General features: G+C 40.7%; 1 protein-coding gene across 1 annotated transcript in view; it reads left to right on the top strand.

The window, feature by feature from the left end:
- Nucleotides 1-20,881, top strand: part of LOC126094924 (actin-related protein 10) — a 56,318-nt gene that overhangs the window by 11,553 nt on the left and 23,884 nt on the right. Inside the window, exons 3-5 of the mRNA XM_049909570.1 lie at nt 2,636-2,744; nt 12,567-12,742; nt 19,716-19,792. Of these exons, the coding sequence (XP_049765527.1) occupies nt 2,636-2,744; nt 12,567-12,742; nt 19,716-19,792 (362 nt within the window). The remainder of the gene's footprint in view (nt 1-2,635; nt 2,745-12,566; nt 12,743-19,715; nt 19,793-20,881) is intronic.

Raw genomic sequence — 20,881 nt, 5'->3', positions numbered from 1 at the left:
AGTGGTAACTGGTTAGAGGTGGTCTAGGTCATGCTCATTGTGGAAGCACAGGATATGTTGCAGAGACAATTCCCATCTGCAGGAACATGCTCACTGTAGTCAGATTGCTGCAAGACTGCATTTTACATGCACACAGATATCAACAACGAAGTGCTGACTTCCTCAGTATTAACTTAGACTGCGAATAATTAATAACGTCTACAAATGTCAATCACGTTGAGCCTGCTTTATTAAATTTTAATTTACTAATTTTGTATTCTGTGTATGTTCTTAAGTCGATTATGTTCATAAAAGAGAATGTGGAAAACAATGTAATGAATAGATATTTATCATTTGAAAATTATGAACCTAAGATGATTATTACTGTCCACTTTCTGCTGGAAGACATTTCCTTAATACTAGCCAAATGATGTACAGCAATTCTAAAGAAATCTTTTAATGTAGAATTTAATAAGGTGTTTCCCCTCATCTTGGGGTCTGAGTGACTTGTCTTCCTTTCGTACTTTACCCAGTATATCCTTTTTTTCCAACCTGAGGTAGAAACTATAAATTTTGAAAGCTAGAAATAGTTTTTAAGTTTTAAATATGTTTGACAGTGTAACTGGAATTTTGCCTCCTGAAGGTAAGTGATGATCAGCAATTCTATCTCGTTGGTGCATCTTAAGTTAATTTTTCTTTTGATGCAATGGTGTCTCAGTCCAAAGATAGCTGAAATGTATTACCTGTGGCACAAGGTTTTGTATATATTCGATTTCAGTGAAGTAGTCATAGTAAATATTTATTTAAAGACATCTGAGCTGTTGTATTTAAAATACTGTTTTTTTTTTTTTTTGTATACATCCTTTTGTAGTAAGATTTTATTATTTGTGTTGTACCAATAATGATGAACTGCATGTGTCCATCTGAATTTGTCATTATTGCATTGCTTTTAGTTACTCTGTTTGGATGGGCTGTGATGTAGCAGGTTTTTTGTCTTTGTTGTTTCTGGTAAGCATTTTGACCTGCCATAATGTACAAAGTCTGTTCAAAAAATTCCAGAATATTCATAATTTCACACCAGTGGTGTGTATTGGGGCAAAATGCAGTTGGCATCCCTGCACATTCCTGTGTGTAATGTGTAACTGCCAGAAGTTTCATTGTTGTATGTGTATTAGCTGTTATTCAGTGCTGTGCTGAGTAGAAAGTTGTGTCACACAGTTTGTGAATTTCGAGATGGCGGAGTTAGAGGAGCAACGTGTTTGAATTAAATTTTGCGTCAAACGCAAGAACACCTTTACAGAGACACACTGAATGATGCAGGAAGCCTACAGTGATGAATGCCTAAGCCATACTCAGTGTTACAAATGGTTCACAAAGTTTAAAAACGTCTGGATGGAAGTTAAAGATGACCCTCATTCATGATACCCTTTGAAGTCTGTCGATGACACTCATGTCAGGAATGTCAACAAAACTGTGCATGCCAATTGAAGACTGACTGTCCAAGAGATTGCAGAAGACTGTAACATTTCAGTTGGATCGTGTCATGAAATCCTGACACAGCATCTTGGAATACATCTTGTTGCTGCCATGTTCATCCCACGGCTCATGAATCAAGACCAGAAAGACATTCGTCCCGTAATCTGTGAAGAGCGTTTGAATCCCACAAATGAGAACAAGATGTTCGTGGTCTCGCGGTAGCGTTCTCGCTTCCCGAGCACGGGGTCCCGGGTTCGATTCCCGACGGGGTCAGGGATTTTCACCTGCCTCGAGATGACTGGGTGTTTGTGTTGTCCTCATCATTTCATCATCATCCAGGAAAGTGGCGAAATTGGGCTGAGCAAAGATTGGTTAATTGTACGGGCGCTGATAACCACGCAGTTGAGCGCCCCACAAACCAAACATCATCATCATCATCATCATCAACAAGATGTTCCTGAAGAGAATCGTAACTGGTGATGAGATGTGGGTGTATGGTTATGAAGTTGGAACCAAGATTCAGTCTTTACAGTAGGTGAGGAAAGGTTCCCCAAGACCAGAAAAAGCTGGTCAGGTCAAATGTCAAAGCAAGGCTGATAGTTTTCTTTGACTTTGAAAGATTAGTTCATCATGAATTTGTACTACAGGAACAAACTTGTTAGTCAATGGTACTATCAGGATGTGTTGTGATGCCTGCAAGAAAATGTGAGAAGGAAACGGCCTGAAACATGCTGAGACAATTCATGGCTTTTGCATCATGATAATGCACCCACTCATTAATCTGTGTTGGTGCATTATTATTGCAGAAAAAACGAAATCAGTGTGCTGCCTGATCCTCCATACTCTCAAGACGTGGCCCCTGTGGACTTTCTTTATTTCCAAAGGTGAAAACCACATTGAAAGGATCAAGATCTGCAATGATAGACAAGATAAAAGAAAATTCGTAGACGGCACATTGTGTGATCCATCAAGAGGCATACCAGGACTGCTTCTTGAAGTGAAAATGGCATTGGGAGCAGTGTAACAATTGTGGAGGAGAGTATTTCGAGGAGACCATGCACAATAAGTAAAAGGTAAATGTAGAAAAATTTTGTGGACAAAGTTCCGGAATTTTTTGAACAGACATCCCAAGTAAAATGGACAAAAATAATTTGTGTCTATTACATTTTTTCTGTTGCAGGAAGCTGCTGGTTAGCCCGAAGGATCGGCGCGTAGTAATCGTTGAATCTCTCTTGTGCCCAACAAGTTTTCGAGATACTTTGGCTAAGGTCTTCTTCCGGCATTTTGATGTGAGTCTACATACAGTAGTTTCAAAATGAATATCAATAGAATATAAATGGAGAAAGTGTTTAATTGCTACATGGTAAGGATAGGCAGGAGCAACATTTTACTCATATAAAGTTCTCATTCCAATAGCCAGACTTTGTGTCACTTTTTGTTTGTTTCTTTGTTTGCTGCTGTTTGTTAACCCTTAACTACTGTGGACCAACTCTCACACCACTACAATTTTTTGTATCATGATATTTCGCACAACCCTGTGAAGTGAAATGGACTATACTGTGTACCTTCCAATTGGTTGACAAGCTACACATGCCAGAACTCTTGCATTATTGCTGCACTTTGTTTCTTGTTTATGCGTCTCGAGAGGCCCTCCAGATGTACCATAGTGTTTTTGTGTCATTGTTTTGTTGATTGCCACCATTTCTCCGTGGCGCAGAGAACTGGACCTTTTTGGAATGTTTTTTACGTAAAAGAGATGTGAATGTCCAAGGACATCTTAGTGAATCCTCACATGAAGACTTTGATTGCTGTGATAATGACCCTGATTTCGATATCATTAGTGATCATGACACTAATTCAGAGCACCCCTCTCCCACCTCCTGGAGGCTCACGGTGCTTTCGTGAATTTGTGTGTGGCACACATGGGGCCCCGAGCTATTGCAGCTCATTGATCCTTCTTTGGCTGCATTTCCTTCACCCTGCCCCCCTGTCCCTATCCTCGCTCCTTCCCCGCTGCCCTCTACTTCCCCTCACTTGGTGTTTTGATTTATGTCGACCTGGCTATCCATCTGCTTCCCTACATTGCTTGCAGTATTTGTTCCTCCTGCCTGTTCTCTTTTATCCTTTTTGGCATTTAGGTCCGCGCTGGAGGTTTGACCTCCACTTCCAAATTTTCTGTTTTTAGTGTGAGCCATTTGGGGAAGAACTCTCTACCTAGTATCTATAGTGTGGATTCCTCTCCCCCTCCTACCCTTGTTTCTTCTCTGCCCTAGTCCCCCCTCCACCCCACTAGTTCACCAGCACGTGTAGCCAGTCCATGTTGTGATGGAGCTATTACGTACCCATCCAGCTGAGCCCCCTGACAACACAGGGGTCACACTACTGATGGCTGAACTGTTCTCTCCCCATGTATGCCAAGGAGTGGTTATTTGTCTTCCTGGAACATTGGATCTCCCGGCAAATTTGATGAAGTGGAGTCTCTCAGTAAGATACAGTGGGGCTCCTGTTGATTGAAACTTCTGCCATCTAATCTGCAGCTCTCGTGCTTTAATTGTCTTACCAATGTCCCGGTGTCTATTACCCCTAACCGATCTTTGAATATGGTCCAGGAAGTGATTTTTCATATGGACCTCATCCTGCAAAATGATGAAAAGCTCTGGGCTAATCTGGAACGATGCAACGTTCATTTTGTTCAACGTGTGCAGAAGGGTTGCAAAGACAACCACACTGATATCGGTGTCTTCATTCTGACTTTTGATGGAATACCCTCCCAGAGAAGGTCAAGATTATTTACTACAGATGTGACTTGAAGCTGTACGTCCCATCACCCGTGAGGTGCTTTTGGTGCTTGCGTTTTGGGCATATATCTTCCCACTGTACGGCAGACCCTCTGTGTGGTGACTGTGGACATCCACACCATCAGGGAAGCCCCTGTCTTCCGCCACCTGTTTGTGTCAGTTGTCATGATCACCACTCCCTTCGTTCGCCAGAAAGGGGAAAATATCAAAGATTACGAGTCCGTGGATTACCTGTCTTATGCAGAGGCTTGCAAAAAACATGAGAGACCCCCATCCGGTGTCACTTTCTTCAACTTTTGCTTCTGTTACATCCTTCCCCTCCTACATCATCCTTACCTCAGCCCCATTCCCCTCTACCCTCCCCCTCCTCTGCAGATTGAACGATCTCCCCTCCAGGAGCTGCTCCCCCTTCCCGACCGAAGAAGTGCCCCACTTCTTCTGCACCTGCCAGTGATGGGGTTCCCCCCAGAGACCACTCTTACTGGTGTCTCTCAGGCTGGAAGCCTACTACCACAATTGTGCCATGAGATGCACCATCTGTGCACCCCTAGGTCGCTCACTCTCTTTCAGTTCTGGAGCTTGCAGAAGCCTGTACTCCCTCTGTGCCCTGCCCTCCTCTACCTCCAAAAGAGCAAGAGAAGAAGGAAGAGAAGAAGAAGAAGAAGAAGAAAAAGAAGAAACATAAGTCCCAGGACAAGGCTTCCTCAGTGCCCTTGGAAATGCCATCTCCCCCTCGCAACCTGAGTCTGTCATCTTCTTTATGGATGTCACCCCATCCTTGCTGGTGACAACAGATGACAGAGTGACATGACCACCTCTTGCCTTCTTTATATCTAACTGGAACTCCCGCCACATGATAAGCCAGTGGAATTGCAACAGATGTTATCATCACCTACTGGAAATACAACCTCTTGTTTCCTTCCATTCTGCATTCTGTCTTGCTATTCAAGAAATGCACTTCTGTGATTACCACTCTTCAACGTTTCATAGTTCTCGGGCATTCTGTCAGAACTGTGTTGGCCACAGGATAGCATCTTTGGGGGGGGGGGGGGGGGGGGGTGCTTCAATGTCAAAAGTGACTGGATCCCCCTTTGTACCAACCTGGAAGCAATAGTGGGTAGAGTGCAAGCGACTCCCGCAATCACCGTTTGAAATGTCTACCTCCCTCCTGGTAGGCCACTTCCTTATGTTGAACTTTCTACCTTATTACAGCAACTCTCGCCCCAGTTTCTCCTCCTCAATGACTTCAGTGCACACCATCCCTTGTGGGGGAGTGCCGCTTCAACAGGTAGAGGTCTCCTGATTGACCAGCTTATTACTGACTTTGATTTGTGTCTCCTCAATGGCGGTTCTCCTCTCATGACTTCCCTGCATTGGTCACCCCATGATGATCTTTGTGAGAGTGACCAGTTTCTGGTGATTCTATCATTCCCCTGCCACCGCCAGGCAGACAGGCCCCCACATTGGGCACTCTGCAGGGCCAATTTCCCTTTATATACATCTGTTGTGCACTTCGACATTTCTTGCTCGAATTGCATTGATGTGGTCATGCAGGGCAACTCTGCCACTATTCTTCATGAAGCTGGCACTACTGTCCCCCCTAACCACGTCCCCCACTCGTCGATCAGTACCATGGTGGACCACAGAAATACCAGTCGCTGTCCAGGACCGCCAACAGGCACTGCAGCGATTTCAAAGACACTCTTCACAAAGCAACCTTCTCACTTTTAAGCGTCTCTGTGCTAAGGCTCATTACCTTATTAAGCAGAGTAAAAAGGATGCTGGGAGTGATATGTTTCCTCCCAGGGGACATATGCCCCTTCCTTGCAGGTTTGGTCCTAGCTCCGTAGCCTTCTGGGCCACCAACAGTCAACTATCCACGTTCTTAGCCTCCAAGGTGCTCTGTGCACTGATCCATTAGTCCTTGCACATCAGATCACCTTCTGACACAATTTGTGGTGGCATCGGCGTTCTCTTCCTATCCCGCTGTCTTTCACCAGCAGAAATGCTGAGTTGAACAGACCCCCCTCTGTTTCAACCACCGCCTCACTGAACCCTATAATGAACGCTTCACTGAATGGGAATTTTTGCAGGCTTTTACCTCTTCACATGATACTGCCCCACGTCTGGATTCCATCCACAACCAGATGATCCAACACTTGGACTTTACGCAGAGGCAGTATCTACTCAGGGTCTTCAACCTCATGTGGTTCATGGGTGCTTTACTGTCACAATGCTGAGACAGTATATTTATCCCTATCCATAAGCCCAGGAGGAATGTAACATCTCTCAACAGCTACCACCCTGTTAGCCTGATGAACGTACTTTGTAAACTGCTTGAGAGGATGGTTAGCTTCCGATTCTGTTGGATACTCAAATCTCAGGGCCTGTTGTCCCCATATCAGTGTGGCTTCCAGGAAGGATGATCTTCAACTTATCATTTACTCAGATTGGAAAGAGCAATCCGACAGGCTTTTACTAACTGCTGGCACCTTGTCGCGTTCTTCTTTGACCTAAATAAGGCGTACAACACAGCTTGGCGCCATCACATTTTACCGTATTTACTCGAATCTAAGCCGCACTTTTTTTCCAGTTTTTGTAATCCAAAAAGCCGCCTGCGGCTTAGAATAGAGTGCAAAGCAAGCGGAAGTTCTGAAAAATGTTGGTAGGTGCCGCCACAACTAACTTCTGCCATCGAATATATGTAGCGCCACACAGACATGCTTTGTAGGCACAAAGATAAATACAGGCGCCAAAACCTCTGCGTCAGTAAATAAATAAAAAAAAAGGTGGAAGACGAGCTTTTTTTTCTCCGCCCCGAGTTTCGACCACTGCATTTTCATACATTATCCAACGAAGTAAATACAAATTCCGTATTGTTCATCTTCGAATGTATTAGAATTTCAATGTACTACGAAAATCTGACTGGCAAGACTGTTTGGGATGTTTGTCAATATGGCCAACTGTACGTTCTGAGTTTTTTCCTACCTGTGAGAAGAGATGGTTGCTAATAGTAACCTGATGAAATGTGAATCACAATCACCATTCACCATAAGAATAATACGAATATAAACATTTTGCCATGTGTTCTTCCGTGTTTGTTGCTATCTCATTTAAATCCTGTCTGCCTAATAAACTACGAAACTAGAGTGAGACAACAGCAAACGCGGAAGAATACACTTATCGTGTCTGTTTATATTCGTATTATTCTTAGCCTAATAGTGATACAGTCAGAAATGAACCACGGCAACTGACTAGATTTTTAAATCTAAGATGACTCTAATTTCTGTGCAGAATTTGATGTACTAAAGAAGCGGCCGCAAAGATTTTCAAACGGAGAAAAATTTGCGCCTAACTCTCGTTCAGAACATGTTCTACCATACGCAGCCTATTATTTGGTTCTTGTTGATCATTCTCAAAGAAAGCAGCAGTGTAAGTAACAACAAATAGCACTCTCTTGACATTGCTTCGCTAATGAGACGGTTCGCCTCTTTTTAGTTGTAAGCGGCGGTAGCGCACACAAAAGCAAGCCATGCCGCGAACAGCGACAGGCCGTAATCACGCACTATCAGAATGCGACAAGCAATGCATGACACATTACAGTGATGCATTTTCAGCTTAGAGTGACGTAAACACCTATAACAGAGAAAACGGCACTTATCAGATCAAACAAAATAAGCAATCGATTCAAACCAGACGAAGCACGTGAAAAAGGAAGGGTACCCGTATAAATACGGACGGAGCGCCTGACGCATAGCAATGGCTACCTGGTAAAGCTTACGACTCGAACCAAACTACTGTAGCTGTATCGTCATTCATTCGACCTAAATTGTGTCTCATATTACAATGGACCAACTTTGTTTCGATTTGGAGGTGCGGCCTAAAACTTTTATCTCCCCTAGAACTTCGGGTCTCAAATTTCAAGTGCGGCTTAGATTCGGGAAATCTTTTTTTCCTTTGTTTCGAGTCTCATTTTTCAGGTGCGGCTTAGATTCGAGTGCGGCTTAGATTCGGGTAAATACGGTAGTTACCCTTCATGACTGGATATTTTGAGGCCCCCTTCCAGTTTTTATCCACAATTTTTTTCCCTCTGGTGTTTCGGGTGGGTTTGAGTTGGCACTACATTCAGCACCCCTGGGATTCAGGTGAACAGTATCCCACAGGGTTCTGCATTAAGTGTCACACTCTTCTTCATAGCCATCAATGGGCTTGTAACTTCTTTTGGGCTTGTGGTATCCTGGAGTTGTATGTCGACAAGTTTTGCAGCTCCCATTCAGTAGCATCTGCTGAGCACTGGCTCCAAGGCACTATCTAATGTGCATGGGCCGTCTCCCATGGCTTCCAGTTTTCTCCCTCCAAAACGTGGATCATGCATTTTTGTCGTTGACCCACAGTACACCCAATCCAGAATTTCATTTAGGCGACGAGCTCCTCGATGTTGTAGCACAGTCCCCTTTCTTGGGCCTTGTTTTTGACATGCACGCGGAAGCTTAATGCTCTCTGCCTCCTGGCCCACACATCTTGGGGTGCAGAGTGTGCTACTCTCCTCCATCTTTACTGTGCTCCGGTCTTATCCAGACTAGATTCTGGTAGTCAGGTTTGTGGCCCAGTGGCTCCTTCCACTCTGAAAATAATCAACCCTGTTCAACATTGTGGGGTGTGTCTGGGTATTGGTAGCTTTCGCACTGGTCCCATTGACAGTCTCCTCGCAGAAGTGGCGTTTCCCCCGCTACAAATATGCCAGAGCTAACTCCTAGTTTCTTACGCAATCGCCATTCACCGATTCCCTGACAATCCTGTCTATCTCCACCTCCAGTCACTGGAATGCACTACGTGTATTTCCCCACCCCACCCCCTCCTTCTCCTTTGATGGCATCTACACTATGGATTAGGACCAACCTTTTCCAGAATCCTAAAGTCTCTCTTGCCCCTATTGTGTTGTGGCATCTTGTACGGTCCATTCTTGCAGAGTTCCAGGGTGCCACCATCTTCTACACTGATGGTTCTAAGACGATAAATAAGGTGGGATACACCTTCATGTCTCCCACTGGCTTAGACCAGCATTTATTGTTGGGATCATGTAGTGTGTTTACAGCAGAGTTACTAGCCATCAACGGAGCCTTCCATTTTGTTTCTCAGGCGTCCCTCCACAGAGTTTTGATATGTACCGACTCATTGAGCAGCCTGCAGGCTATCAACCAATGCTACCGTCATCACCCTTTGGTCTCTGCTATCCATGACCTTCTCTCTGCCCTTGTCCATGTCACCTGCCCAGTTGTCTTTCTCTGGATCCCAAGTCATGTGGGAATTCCATGGAATGAACTGATTGACTGTTTGGCTAGAGTAGCAGATACTAACACACCATTCCCTTCATGATCCCAGCTGCGGATATGCGGATGTATCTCAAATCTTTGTGCCCAAAAGTGAAATGACATCTGCTGTGCTACAGCTCTCAGTAAAAAACTCCACGCAATCAAGGAGTCAACTGCAGTTTGGCACTCTTCCTTCCGCTCCTGTCAGGAGGAGTCCACTGTCTTATACCATCCAAGCATTTGTCATACAAGGCTCACTCATTGTTCCTTCTTGCATACTGAACCACCCCCATAATGTGGTTGTGGAACCAGACTGACGGTATCTCATATATTAGTGGAATGTCCCTTTGTTTTGGCCCTTCGTACTAAGTATAGTCTTCCAGATTTCTTAAATTTAATATTAGCAAAGGATTTACGGATGGTTGAACTGGTCCTCGGTTTCCTCCATGAAAGTGTTTTTGTTCAGATGTAAGGTTTTGCTTTACTCCTGGATCAGGGGCAAGATGCTTATGGTTGGGGCCTCTCTCCAAGCTTTCTCAGTCTGGGACCCATGACCACTCCCCCTTCCAAAGGCCACTCTGTTTTCTTAGTTTCTAGATTTGCGCTACCCTTTCATACCTTCTACTGTTTGTGTTTTAACTTTCTGTGATTGGATCCGTCCACTTTTAAGGGACCCCCATTCTTCCATGTGTAACTTTGGAATTGTGGGACTGATGACCTCACTGTTTAGTGTCCCCCCCCCCATTAATCAATCAATCTATCTTCCTAATTCAGAACAGGAAACAGAAAGTGATGAAGATATGACAGTTAATGATGATGTGGAAGCTTACTACCTGAGTAAGATCAGATGTTTTTGCTGGAGAAAACAGCAGCCACCAGCTAATGTAAGAACAAGGCAACAAACATGGTCTTGCAGCTTTCTAAACTGTGACAGACAGTGAAAAGTCTCAAAGAAAATGCTGCTGTATTGGAGATATAGAAACTGTTCTTTACCCAAGGTATTCTAGATGAAACCATTCTAGGAACAAATCTGAAGATATCTAAGCTTAGAGCACAGTATGCAAATGATCGCTTATCCTATGTACAAGATGTTGATGTCATTTAATGGAAGGCACTGATTGGTCTGTTGCACTGATTGATCTGTTGATGTATTCAGCCATTTTCAATTGGGAAATTAATTGGTTTAAGCTTATTTGCTACTGATGGGACAGGCAGAGATGATTTCAGCTGCACTGTTAGTAAAGAAAAATTTCTGTTTTTATTATATACATTACGGTCTGATAACCCAGATGATCAGGAGGAGAGAGATGAAGTAGACAAGTCACCAGCAATTTCACACATCTTTCGGCATTTCGTCAAAAACAGTTAACTTTGCTACTCTGTAGGTGCAACAGTTTGTGTCAATGAAATGCTTGTACCTTTCCATGGAAGGTGTGGGTTTAGAGTGTGTATGTCAAACAAACCAGCAAAACATGGCTTGAAAATTTGGTGCTTGACTGGTATGGTATACAGATTACTTGTAAAGTGCATACATTTATTTCCGAAAAGGCAGCGATGGTCACGTGCCTTCAGTCTATGAGAAAGGCCACAGTGTTCCCACACAGGCTGTTCTTCGATTGGTGAAACCTAATATAAATACACAGAGAAATACTACTGGTGACAACTGGTAATCATCAGTATAACTGGTCAATGAACTTTCGAAAAGAGGCTTCACATATGTCGGTATGCTGAAAAGAAAGAAAAAGGAGGTACCACAGCAGTTTCTATCTAATAATAAACGAGGTGTGAAGACGACTGTTTACCTATATCCAGAAGACGTGACACTAGATTCCTTTGTGCCCAAGAAGTCAAAAGCTACAATACGGATCTCTACTTTGCACCATGCAGTAAACAATGATCCTGAATCAGGCAAAACTAAGATCATCATGTTTTATAATACGACAAAAGATGGTGTGAACACTCTCGATCAAAGGAGTGCAGCTTATTCATCAAGCTGCCAGATGAGAAGAGGGCCTTTGATCATTTTCTTCACATTAGTGGATGTTGCTTGTGGTGTGGATCCTTATGTGGTATGCCGAGCTTATCCAAAGGCAGAAGTATGACAAGATTGAGCTTCAGGAAGACTCTAGCTAGAGGTCTTGCTGAGCCTCATATGAAGTGTAGACTTTCTAGAAGATGCATGCCACAAGAATTGAGTGACACTGTCAGAACAATACTTCACTTCAAAGATAAGTCGCAGACACAAAAAGAACAGTTAAAAATAGAACGCATCTGAAGAGGAAAACAATATTTCCCTGTCAACAGTGTGGCGTTTTGATTCGTTTGGAGTGTTCTAGCAAGGTCAGTGTGAAATGCATGCAAGATGAAAGTGACTGAAATATGATTCAGGAACTCATGATTAGTTTGTACTTGGTTTCTAAAAATAAAATGTGGCAAAAGTTTTCCATTATTGAATTATGGAGTGCAATAGTCATTCTGCTTTGAAACAATGAGCAGTAAACTCAAAGTTGACTTTGCATCCAATTTCTCATAAGTGAAGTTTGTTTTTCCAACTAATTATTTTGTGCATATGAAATATTATCTCTTTGATGATAATCTGTGAGTGGGCAGAGAACTATCTACTGTTTTTGTAACACACAAATTAAAAACATACTGCAAGTTTTGCCATGTTTTATTTGTCTAATTGTTTAAAATCCTGTGTTGTTTAAAAATATTCAAATTTCCGCAAAGACTATTTCTAAGAAGTGTAATGAATAACAGTCATGAAAATATATATTCAGCAAAACACTGGTTTTATCTATAAAAAATAAAAAGCTGGTCCGAGAGACCCCTCAATAGTAACTATGTTCCTGTCTGTGTCCATAGTAGTTAAGGGGTAAGTAGCGAAGTAATGTTTCCCCGCATTTATTTCAGTGTAATGAACGTACTACCCTTGTTTTCACCTTCAGCTCTTCTTGGCATCTTCATTGTTAATTAATGATGTTTGCGCTGTGTGGCACAGGTGGCCTCGCTGTTGTTTCTACCATCACAGTTAGCAGCTCTCTGTACACTGGGCACCGATACAGCACTCCTTGTAGATTTGGGGTATCGCGAAGCCACTGTCGTCCCAGTGTATGCAGGTGTTCCAGTGCTTCGTGCTTGGCAGGCACAACCTATAGCAGGAGAGGCAGTCGAGAGGTAAATCAAATCCCAGGATTAAGTGTAAGTTAAGTTACTACTGTATAACACTATTGAGGGCGTCCAGAAATTCAGTTTCCTAAACCAGACTGCAAGGTGTTAAAACCATACTGAACGCTTTTCTCTTCCTGGAACAATCTCTGATTCATTTTCATAAATTCTTAAGTATTCTTTCCTGTGCTGCATGAATACCATGAGTAAGAAATACTGGAACCTTAAAACAGTTTGATCGACTTTACAGTCTGTATGATAAAAAGTCACATTGTGTTTCACAAACATCTCTTTTACAACGTATGTTTCAAAAGTTGGGCCAGTAAGTTTTAGAGGCAAATAAAAAATATAAATAGTAAAATGAGAAATGTATTAATATTTGCAAATGTTTTCCCCTCATGAGAACTGTCCACACTAAAGAGTCACTTTCATATGATCTGGCTATGCATGAATGGTGCATCTGCAGTGGCCAGCAATCCGTTTCCCATGATGCTGAAGGTGGCCTTCATAGGGACTGGCAGTGTCTTTCAAACATGTTCCTCAACAGACTTGCCATGTCATGTAAACACATCTCCCTAATCTTCCTTTCACTCCCACAAACCATCTGCAAAAGAGTATGCTCTTTATTACCCACTACATATCCAGACTGGAACTACTTAAGCACCCCGTTCTCCAGTGCTTGACTACCTATCATTGGGCCCAGAAATGGGAGGGAAAAAAAATTATCAACCGTCATTTCTATCTCTGCCGCCTATCAAATTCTTGAAGTTTCGTAGTTTGTTCTTCTGCCGCATCCACACTCGTGCCCAGTCCCTGGTAATTTGGGTCATATCACTGTGGAATGCTCAGGTACAAAACCTGCCTTTGACAGTAATTAACATAAGCTGGTCCAGTTCCACCACAGGTATAGCCTACCCTATTAGAACAAGGCCTTCGTTACTGTTTTTAAGAGATATGATGCTCTTGTAGCAACAGAAAATTAATAGTTTGTTGTGTCATATGACTGACATATTATCAGACATTGTACTCGTCGTTACGGTAACAGAAGTTGGGTGTGCACTGTGCAAGAGATACTTAAGTACATTTTACCATAACTGTAACATTGATTATCTGTCAATGATACAGCCTAAGGTCATGCAAGAACTAGAGTAAACAGATACCACAGAGTTAAACAGGCAGCATGATCACCTCAACTGCCATGAAGAACAATGTATTGATAACAGGGGTCACAGATGGTTGCCACTGATAACAGAAAACAGCGTACAGGTGAATTACAGTGCCGTAAATCACGTAGAGTTCACTGTTCAACAACAACTGGTGAGCTCCTGTGTCATAGAAATATCTCCTGACCATTGGGTACAAAAGATATCAGCATGTTTCAACATATTCCTATTTCATCTTTGATTACAAAAAATTTAATATTAGAATTAATTTAGCAGATGATTTTCATGTCAAGGTAACCTAAAACATAACTAAGTTCCAACAGTGCAATGGACATTTAATTAAAGAAAGATGGTCTGTAGTACGCTGTAATGTAGACAATCTTTATTTAAATCATGCAATTAGCTAATTTAAATGGCTTGTTGTTTTCAAGCACTTCACATTAACATACTACCTTACTGTGCAAAATTCCTACTTAAAAGTGTAATATTGCGGACTATGTGTCATAATTGCCAAATTATTTTTCACTGCACGTAAAAAACAGATGTATTCCATCCTAACCTTATGAATGGATTCACATTAATGTGACAATTCTAGACGAACTTTGCTAAGTGTGTAGCATCCTGAGCAAAGTTGTCACGTTAGTAATGTAAGGCTGGAATATAACGTCCATTTTTTTTTTTTTTTTTTTTTTTTTTTACATGCTTGAAAAATGATTTGAGAATTACTTGCAATACATAATATTACACATATAACCAGGAATTTTGCACAGTAAGGTGGTATGTTAATGTGCGGTGCTTGAAAATAAGTCATTGAAATCAGCTAATCACATGATTTAAATAAGGCTCATCTACATTATAGCCTACTACAGACCTTTTTTTCTCTTATTAAGCATTTGGAGACTGTGGGATCCCCACAAAAACAAAATTTTGAGAACTGCATGTTAGAATATTAATAAAAATGTGTTATACTTAATATCAATGTAGGATAAACTGGTCCATGGCTGCTATTATATATTAATAATGTGACACCCTTTGCTCATTACATTTCTTTTATTTTTTCCTGTTGCAAGATATAGTAACAAGCACAACACCTCATGCATCAACTTTTGCAAATTCGAGTCTAAACTGTACCACATTAACGATACTGAGCTCATAAAATTCTGCCAATCAAATACTGCCACACAGTTACGTGTGTGTGAGCTGCTCACAAAATTTTTAATGATACAAAGGAATATTCCATTGTAAACATATTCAGATATAACTAATTAGGTTAATTTACAAATAATTATTAACTTTTTGTAGTGTTTGAGTGATTAAACCTCAATTGTAATGTTTTAAAATACAGCAGTTTATAAATACAATTTATAAATATCAAAAAATAACCAATGAAATACATAAGGGATTGTCAGTTGCAAAATACTTATTTGTATTGGTAATTTTACATGTAAAACTTTCCAAAATTATTATTAACATTACTACAAGGATTTTATGTCATTCTTTACAATTCTGTATAAACAATTTCTAGAATAACTTTTTATTATTTCTATAAAGTTTATTCGAAAGCTATTAAAACAGTGAGTTCCTTTTAATAACGTACAACTATTAACAAAATGTTCAATGTTATAAGTACTAGAATTAGTACAAAATAAATATAAATCACACAGAAGACACTGAATTATAGTTCAGCAAGGTAAAATGAAACATCTTTCGTTGGTAAATTAATGAAGGCGTAAAAAAAAAATACACGTGATATCAGGCTTTTTGCTAATAGGAAATCATGTTCTACAGTACTACTTAACATTGGCAGTTACGTTACATCATACATATGACTTGGCTCATTATATATCACAAAGTACAGAGATGCAAAACTACTGCACATGAAACTTGTATTAAAATCTCTGTCCTCTTAAAATGTAAAATTTGTGTAAAAACTCTACCTTTTAACTAACTGTTAACTATGACCAGCAGGCATGGAACATTTGGTATTTGTCATTATTTGTATTGTTTCAGATAGTTCTCACAGAAGTAAACTTAGTCTTAGTCAGAGAAATGCTGCATGTGGCAGGCACTGTTCCTTATGCCATTGTTCGGTCCTCTCTGATCCTTCTCATAACCAAGTCAAGTGGCACACATTTTCCCATCTGTCCTTTGTATTTTAGCTGTGCCGCAATTTCCCTATATCATTTCAGGTGGATGCAAGGTAATTTATCTAACAGTATCACAATCAGATTATTTCCTCAACCTTCTCCAGCTGGACCTGGAACTCTGTCTTGGTAGGGTGTGAAACTCTAAACCTACCTTCCTTTCTTCATATCCTGGCAAGAAGGACTTTTCATTACTGAATGTTTGTAGTGGAGTATGTATTAGTTTCTCAGAAAAAAATTTATAGATTCAGTGCTGTTTAGCAAAAGTCAATGCACCACCTGTAGATGATTAACTGTGCAAGAAAGTTTTAAGAATATGGGATAAACCATCTTCAGAATCGTGCCTACATTACCGTATTTACTCGAATATAAGCCACACTCGAATCTAAGCCGCACCTGAAAAATGAGACTCGAAATCAAGGAAAAAAAATTTTCCCAAATCTAAGACGCACCTGAAATTTGAGACTCGAATTTCAAGGGGAGAGAAAAGTTTTAGGCCGCACCTCTAAATCGAAACAAAGTTGGTACATTATAATATGAGACATAATTTAGGTCGAATGAATGACGATACAGCTACAGTAGTTTGGTTCGAGTCGTAAAGTTAGCAGTTAAGCTTTACCAGGTAGCCATTGCTATGCGTCAGGTGCTCCGTCCGTATTTATACGGGTACCCTTCTTTTTTCACGTGCTTCGTCTGGTTTGAATTGATTGCTTATTTTTCTTTGATCTTATAAGTGCCGTTCTCTTTGTTATGGGTGTTTACGTCACTCTAAGCTGAAAATGCATTACTGTATTGTGCCATGCATTGTTTGTCGCTTTCTGATAATGAATGTTTACGGCCTGTCGCCGCTCGTCACATGGCTTGCTTTTGTGCACGGTACCGCCGCTTGCTTACAATTTAAAAAAGGGGAGAGAGACGTCTCTTTAGCGAAACAATGGCAAGAGACTGCTATTTGTTGTTACTTACGCTGCTGCTTTCTTTGATAATGATCAACAAGAACCAAATAATAGACTGCGTACGATAGAAGATGATCTGAACGAGAGTTTAGCGAAAAATTTTCTCCGTTTGAAAATCTTTGCAGACGCCTCTTTAGTACATTACATTCTGTACAGAAATTAGAGTCATCTTAGATTTAAAAATCTAGTCAATTGCCGTGCTTCATTTCTGCCTGTATCACTATTAGACATAAGAATACCGGTAATACGAATATAAACATGACATGATATGTGTATTCTCCCGCGTTTGCTGTTGTCTCACTCTAGTTTCGTAGTTTATTAGGCAGACAGGATTTAAATGAGATAGCTGCAAACACGAAAGAATAGGCCCTATATGACAAAATGTTTATATTCGTATTATTCTTATGGTGAAGAGAATACTGCATGTGATTCACAATTCATAAAAGTTCCTATTAGCAACCAGCTCTTCTCACAGGTAGGAATTGTATTTACTTCGTTGGATAATGTATGAAAATGCAGTGGTCAAAACTGTGGGCGGAGAAAAAAAGCTCGTCTTCCACCTTTTTTTTAATTTATTTACTGACGCAGAGGTTTTGGCGCGAGTATATTTCTTTGTGCCTGCAAAGGATGCCTGTGTAGCGCTACATATATTCAACGGCAAAAGTTAGTTGTGGCGGCACCTACCAACATTTTTCAGAACTTCCGCATACTTTGCACTCGCTTCTAAGCTGCAGGCTGTTTTTTGGATTACAAAAACCGGAAAAAAAGTGCGGCTTATATTCGAGTAAATACGGTACATTTGCATCATAGTTCTGGAGATACATAACAAACTATGAACTACAAAGTTCTGAAAAATTTATAAAATTATTTAATTGGATAAATAAAAATCTACTCACCAAGCAACGGGAGAACAAACACGTAAAAGATGATTGTAATTAATAAGCTTTCGGAGCCAGTGGCTTCTTCTTCAGGCAGAAGGGTTGAAGGGGAAGGAAGAGGAGTGGAGGAGGACTGAAGAGGTCCAGGAAAAGGGGTATAGATTTCGACAAAGTCGCCAAGAACCGTGGGTCAGGGGAGACGTACCATATGGGGTGAGAAGGAAAGACTGATTGTTAGGGACTGCATCAGATGAGATTTGAAAACTTGAAAGCTTAAAGGTGGAAGAGAGGGTAATATGCAGACAGATATTACTGCTTAAACATCATGCATGAGTTAATAAGAGTGAAAAGCTAAGTGCATTGTACGTAACAGAGGCAGGAGGGGGGTCGGTGAGAAACAGACGGCAAAGACATTGAAAGATTTAGAAAACTAAAATGGAGCATACCAAAGAGTAGTTACAGTGAAGAAATGCTGAGATGGAAGAAATTAATGTAAATTAAGGCCAGGTGAGTGGAGAGAACCAGGGACATGTTGTAGTGCTAGTTCCCACCTGCGGAGTTCAGAGAAACTGGTATCTGAGGGAAGAATCCCGATGACATGTGTTGTGAAATGGGCACCAAGGTATGAATGTCATGTTGCAGAGCATGCTCTGCAACAGGATATTGCGAGTTGCCAGGATACACCCTCTGCGTGTGCCCATTCATCCTAATTGATAATTTGGTGGTAGTTATGCCAGTCTAGAAGGCTGAACAGTGTTTATAAGTATGTTCCCAGTGACAAATCAGTAATTTCAATTTTTACGACTCTGAGGAGCATGTGTACAGTGTAGTGTTGGGTTTGTGTGTGTTACTGATGAAGGGAAACAGTGAAACCCAGTACCAGCATGTAGTCTAAGTCTACTACTAATAACTGATGAAGGGAGAGGGGTCAAATGGTCAAATGGGGGAGGGGGGGGGGGGGGAGAGAGAGAGAGAGAGAGAGAGAGAGAGAGAGAGAGAGAGAGAGAGACTGACTGATTGACTGACTGACTGACTCTATCACTCTATATGCCCACGTGGGAGGGGAGGGGGCAGGGAAGAGTGGTGGGAGAAAGTGGTACATGATCTACATGGAGCAGGTGTGGTTTGCACAGAAGTGAGAAGGGAAAAAGCAAGATAAAGCTGTGGGAACAGGTTAGCAGAGGTTTACACTAAAAGGGCTCTGAGAGCACAGAATGTATTTAAGAGACAGTTCCCATGTGCACTGTACAGAGAAACTTGTGCTGGAAGGGAGGATCCAAATGGCCTGCAAAGTCAAGCAACTGTTGAAGTCATCACATTGTCAGTGGGATTTCTGTGCTTTGTTTTCCCTGAAAATCAAGTCCTGCACTGTTGGCAACAAATCTCTCATTATTTTCTTAGTTCTGCCTGTACAAGATGTGATAAATTAATTTCAGATTACTCAATTAAAGGAAAGGAAGAAACAGTAACTACCAACTTGTAACTTACAGTCCAATAACCACAATTAATGGGATCAATAGTTTCCAAATGCTGTGCCTTACTCTCTGAAAACTTTGATGCTGTTTTAATAAATATTTTTATTTCTGTTTTCATGTTAGGATTAAGTTATTGTATCTTTCTTGCAGTAATGGATTTTGATGTTGTTTGACCCAGAATATTTTGGAAGGATTAAATGGGATCTGTTTATATGACAAACACTGGAAAATTAAGAAAACTAGTTTTTTGTTGTTTGCCATGTCATTTAAATGATAAGACATTTCGATTAGAGATTGCAAGATTTCCTTTCTTATTTAATGTGTGTTACTTCAGTTTAGAAGTAATGTATTACTTTTTGTTTTCAGGCGCATCAGAGAGCAACTTGCAGCAAGTGAAGGTAGCCCCTGTGACCTGAGCAGTGAGCAAATTGAAGACATTAAGGGTTGGTAATCTGATAACTGTTTGATTTATATCAAATACACCACATTAATTAGTTAATCAATACTGCAAGTTTCAAACTTTTCTGTGGCAACAAAGCTTGATTTTTGTTTAAAACTGTTACAGACATGGTACTTACAGGGATTTGTCCTTTTCCTAGGCAATGTTGTAGATGTTTGTTTTTAAATGCCTATTTTTCTTCATAAACAGTTGCTTTGTCTAAAACAGTGACTGAGTGGTCACTATGCCTGACTGTCTCATGGTCAATCCCTGACGCTAGATGGTAAAACCATGTTTCGACACCAGTGACAATGTTGACAGCAATTTGAACTGCCAGAACCAAAAACTATAAAGAATTGGTTGACAGAGCTCTCCAGTCTTTAGTATCAAGCACCTAGGTTAGATATTATGCTTTGTTTATGATATAATTTCTGCAGCTTTAGTCACTATTCACTAACATTTAATTAGCATGACATGATTCAGCAGCATACTGCCAACATTGTATGCCTTACAGTTACATGTGCATTACATTAACCTGAGTTGTGATGAGATTCCTTTACTGGATGTGCTAGTGTGATAATGTATTGAAATATAACTCTGTACAGAAAGATACATAAGTGGGTTTTATGTTTTAAATTGTTTCCTTCACTTATTTACTCATACTTTTGCTGGAAGTTGGTTGTCGCACAGAGCACAGTAACAGTCTTCACAAATTAACGCTTTCACATTCATGTGTTTGTGTCATCCAGAGAGTCTTTGCTAATAAGATAAACTTCTTTCAGTTGCTAAGATAGTCTGTACAATGAAGATTAAACCTTTGTTTATAGATGTAGTGATGTAATCACACGTATTAAATGATATAACCATTTTTTTAATACTGAAATAAGAATTTGATAGTATAGAAATTTTTCTTTTACTTTCTAGCTAAGCATTCAGCAGCCTGTCACAATGTACTGTGCCATGAGTGAAGATGTCTAATTCTTCATACAATTCCATTTGGTGTCCCTTGTCCATTTTATGTAATATATAAAGATCATTCGTGATATCATGGTATGGGCGGCCAGTGTTCTTTATGTGGGTGATTATTGATGAT

This window comes from Schistocerca cancellata, chromosome 8 (genome assembly GCF_023864275.1).
Source record: "Schistocerca cancellata isolate TAMUIC-IGC-003103 chromosome 8, iqSchCanc2.1, whole genome shotgun sequence".
Classification (NCBI taxonomy): domain Eukaryota; kingdom Metazoa; phylum Arthropoda; class Insecta; order Orthoptera; family Acrididae; genus Schistocerca; species Schistocerca cancellata.
The sequence above is the reverse complement of the archived record's forward strand: the minus strand, read 5'-3'. Positions and strand labels throughout refer to the sequence as shown.